The 4833-nt window shown below is 38.3% G+C and overlaps 1 protein-coding gene across 1 annotated transcript in view; it reads left to right on the forward strand.

The window, feature by feature from the left end:
- LOC117093528 (zinc finger protein 91-like) overlaps positions 1-4606 on the forward strand; it is a 55317-nt gene extending 50711 nt beyond the window's left edge. The window contains 4 exon segments of the mRNA XM_033228859.1: positions 2651-3226; positions 3229-3315; positions 3318-3411; positions 3413-4606. Coding sequence (XP_033084750.1) covers positions 2651-3226; positions 3229-3315; positions 3318-3411; positions 3413-4454 — 1799 coding nt within the window. The 3' untranslated portion in view covers positions 4455-4606.
- Positions 4607-4833: the final 227 nt, after the last annotated feature.

Genomic DNA, 4833 nt, shown 5'->3' on the forward strand with positions numbered 1-4833 from the left:
CAAACTCCTGACCTCAGTTGATCTATGCACCTTGGCCTCCCAGAGTGCTAGGATTACAGGTGTGACCCACCACACTCAGCCTATTCATGTTTCTTCTTAATAACCAATAATCGGGCTGGGTGCGGTGGCTCAAGCCTGTAATCCCAGCACTTTGGGAGGCTGAGACGGGTGGATCACAAGGTCAGGAGATCGAGACCATCCTGGCTAACACGGTGAAACCCCGCCTCTACTAAAAAATACAAAAAACTAGCTGGGCAAGGTGGCAGGCGCCTGTAGTCCCAGCTACACGGGAGGCTGAGTCAGGAGAATGGTGTAAACCTGGGAAGCGGAGCTTGCAGTGAGCTGAGATCCGGCCACTGCACTCCAGCCCGGGCAACAGAGCAAGACTTCGCCTCAAAAAAAAATAAAAATAAAATAATCACTTGCTACAATTGTTTCCTGTAGCAAGTCTTTCTGCTGCTGTAAAACTTACCTTTCTTATTTATTATTTTTTGTTATACTTTAAGTTCTAAGGTACATGTGCACAACGTGCAGTTATGTTATATAGGTAAACATGTGCCATGGTGGTTAATGCTATCCGTCCCCCAGGCCCCCACCCGACGACAGGCCCCAGTGTGTGATGTTCCCCACCCTGTGTCCATGTATTCTCATTGCTGAATTCCCACCTATGAGTGAGAACATGCAGTGTTTGGTTTTCTGTCTTTGTGATAGTTTGCTGAGAATGAGGGTTTCCAGCTTCATCCATGTCCCTGTGAAGGACATGAACTCATCCTTTTTCATGACTGCATAGTACTCCGTGGTATATATGTGCCACATTTTCTTAATCCATTCTATCATTGATGGACATTTGGGTTGGTTCCAAGTCTTTGCTATTGTGAACAGTACCGCAATAAACATACATGTGCATGTGTCTTTATAACAGCATGATTTATAATCCTTTGGGTATATACCCAGTAATGGGATTACTGGGTCAAATGGTATTTCTAGTTCTAGATCCTTGAGGAATTGCCACGCTGTCTTCTACAATGGTTGAATTAGTTTACAGTCCCACCAACAGTGTAAAAGTGTTCCTATTTCTCCACATCCTCTCCAGCACCTGTTGTTTCCTGACTTTTTAATGATTGCCATTCTAACTGGTGTGAGATGGTATCTCATTGTGGTTTTGATGGGCATTTCTCTGATGGCCAGTGATGATGAGCATTTTTTATGTGTCTGTTGGCTGCATAAATGTCTTCTTTTGAGAAGTGTCTGTTCATATCCTTCACTCACTTTTTGATGGGGCTGTTTGATGTTTTCTTGTAAATTTCTTTAAATTCCTTGTAGATTCTGGAAATTAGCCCTTTGTCAAATGGGTTGATTGTAAAAATTTTCTCCCATTCTGTAGGTTGCCTGTTCACTCTGATGGTAGTTTCTTTTGCTGTGCAGAAGCCTTTAGTTTAATGAGATCCCATTTGTCAATTTTGGCTTTTGTCACCATGGCTTTTGGTGTTTTAGTCATGAAGTCCTTGCCCATGCCTATGTCCTGAATGGCATTGCCTAGGTTTTTTTCTAGGGTTTTTATGGTTTTAGGTCTAACATTTAAGTCTTTAATCCATCTTGAATTAATTTTGGTATAAAGTATAAGGAAGAGATCCAGTTTCAACTTTCTACATAGGGCTAGCCAGTTTTCCCAGCACCATTTATTAAATAGGGAATCCTTTCCCCTTCTCTTGTTTTTGTCAGGTTTGTCAGAGATCAGATGGTTGTAGATGTGTGGTGTTCTTTCTGAGGGCCCTGTTCTGTTCCATTGGTCTATATATCTGTTTTGGTGCCTTACCTTTCATCCCAGCACACTCAAACTGTCATTTGAAAGAATACCACTATTTCTTTCAGAACTTTTATGCAATAAGAGACAGGAACCAGTGTCTGTAAAAGCCCCTGCCATTGAGAAATAAAGATGTATAAGCCATTATTTTATTTGTCTTTTAAAAATGAAACCAGGAGTTGGCAGTTTATTTCTAAAGTCACTGTGTTACATAGGGAAGCAGGAAGATCTGTGTAGGGTAAATGTAACAGACTTTACTTTCTCCTATGTGCCTCTTTGCATTGGACTCACCTGGGGCACTGCACACACTTAACTTACTTTAATTTTTCACAAATGTAATTTGGTCTGTATGTTTTTGTTACATTATATGGCTGTGAAAATGTTACAGCATGTAATATTTGGCTGTGCCATCTTGTGATGTAGTCTATCATTTTATAGGTTAGATTTGTGAAGTATATTCGTCTGAGTCTAGTAAGTCAAGTAATTTATTGTTTTTATTTCTTTCAGTTGTATGTCCTTATTTTGCCCAAGACCTTTGGCCAAAGCAGGGCATAAAAAATTATATCCAAAAAGTGATACTGAGAAGATATAAAAAATGTGGACATGAAAATTTACAGCTAAGAAAATACTGTAAAAGCGTGGATGAGTGTAAGGTGTGTGAAGAATGTTACAATGGACTTAGCCAGTGTTTGACAACTGCCCAAAACAAAATATTTCAATGTGACAAATACATGAAAGTCTTTCATAAATTTTCAAATTCAGACAGACATAAGATAAAGCATACTGGAAAGAAAGCTTTTAAATGTAAAGAATGTGAAAAGTCATTTTATGTGCTTTCACACTTAGCTCAACATGAAAGAATTCATACTGGAGAGAAACCCTACAAATGTGAAGAGTGTGGAAAAGCCTTTAACCAGCTCTCATACCTTACTACACATAAGATAATTCACACTGGAAAGAAACCCTACAAATGTGAAGAATGTGGCAAAGCTTTTAACAATTCCTCAACCCTTACTACACATAAGAGAATTCATACTGGAGAGAAACCCTACAAATGTGAAGAATGTGGCAAAGCTTTTAGCAAGTCCTCAACCCTTACTACACATAAGAGAATTCATACTGGAGAGAAACCCTACAAATGTGAAGAATGTGGCAAAGCTTTTAGCAAGTCCTCAACCCTTACTACACATAAGAGAATTCATACTGGAGAGAAACCCTACAAATGTGAAGAATGTGGCAAAGCTTTTAACAATTCCCCAACCCTTACTACACATAAGAGAATTCATACTGGAGAGAAACCCTACAAATGTGAAGAATGTGGCAAAGCTTTTAACGATTCATCAACCCGTACTACACATAAGAGAATTCATACTGGAGAGAAACCCTACAAATGTGAAGAATGTGGCAAAGCTTTTAACGATTCCTCAACCTTACTAAACATAAGAGAATTCATACTGGAGAGAAACCCTACAAATGTGAAGAATGTGGCAAAGCTTTTAACAATTCCTCAACCCTACTACACATAAGAGAATTCATACTGGAGAGAAACCCTACAAATGTGAAGAATGTGACAAAGCTTTTAGCAAGTCCTCACCCTTACTACACATAGAGAATTCATACTGGAGAGAAACCCTACAAATGTGAAGAATGTGGCAAAGCTTTTAACAATTCCCCAACCCTTACTACACATAAGAGAATTCATACTGGAGAGAAACCCTACAAATGTGAAGAATGTGGCAAAGCTTTTAACGATTCATCAACCCGTACTACACATAAGAGAATTCATACTGGAGAGAAACCCTACAAATGTGAAGAATGTGGCAAAGCTTTTAACGATTCCTCAACCCTTACTAAACATAAGAGAATTCATACTGGAGAGAAACCCTACAAATGTGAAGAATGTGGCAAAGCTTTTAACAATTCCTCAACCCTTACTACACATAAGAGAATTCATACTGGAGAGAAACCCTACAAATGTGAAGAATGTGGCAAAGCTTTTAGCAAGTCCTCAACCCTTACTACACATAAGAGAATTCATACTGGAGAGAAACCCTACAAATGTGAAGAATGTGGCAAAGCTTTTAGCAAGTCCTCAACCCTTACTACACATAAGAGAATTCATACTGGAGAGAAACCCTACAAATGTGAGGAATATTGCAAAACTTTTAGCCAGTCCTCAACCCTTACTACACATAAGAGTATTCATACTGGAGAGAAACCCTACAGATGTGAAGAATGTGGCAAAGCTTTTAACAATTCCTCAACCCTTACTACACATAAGAGAATTCATACTGGAGAGAAACCCTACAAATGTGAGGAATATTGCAAAACTTTTAGCCAGTCCTCAACCCTTACTACACATAAGAGAATTCATACTGGAGAGAAACCCTACAAATGTGAAGAATGTGGCAAAGCCTTTAACCAGTCCTCACACCGTACTACACACAAGATAATTCATACGGGAGGGAAACCCTACAAGTGTGAAGAATATGGCAAAGCCTTTAACAACTCCTCTATTCTTAACAGACATAAGATGATTCATACTGGAGAGAATGAAAAACTCTACAAACCTGAAAGTTGTAACAAAGCTTGTGACAACATCGCAAATATTTCCAAACATAAAAGAAAGTGTGCTGGTGAAAAATCATAGAAATATGAATAATGCAACAGAGCCTTTAAATGGTTATCACACTTGCTTGCAGGTTAGGTAATTCACACTGGAGAAAACTTTTACAAGTGTGAACAATGTGGCAAAACTTACACAATGCTCATACCTTATTGCACACGAAAGCCTTTATACTTGAAAATAAATGCACAAATATAAAGTAAACTGATTAATATCTGCTCACATCTTATTCAACATCAGAGAGTTTATACTTAATAGCGTTAAGAGTGCAATTACTGTCAAAAGAGTCTTGAGAAAATGTAAGCCTTTAAAGTGCTGAAGAGGATTTATTTTGAAGACAAACATTACAAATATAAACAAAGTTGTAACTTTACTTGTAACACAGATCTTGTATTCATTTTGT

The sequence above is a fragment of the Trachypithecus francoisi genome, unplaced genomic scaffold (assembly GCF_009764315.1).
Source record: "Trachypithecus francoisi isolate TF-2019V2 unplaced genomic scaffold, Tfra_2.0 Lachesis_group12, whole genome shotgun sequence".
In the NCBI taxonomy this organism is placed as follows: domain Eukaryota; kingdom Metazoa; phylum Chordata; class Mammalia; order Primates; family Cercopithecidae; genus Trachypithecus; species Trachypithecus francoisi.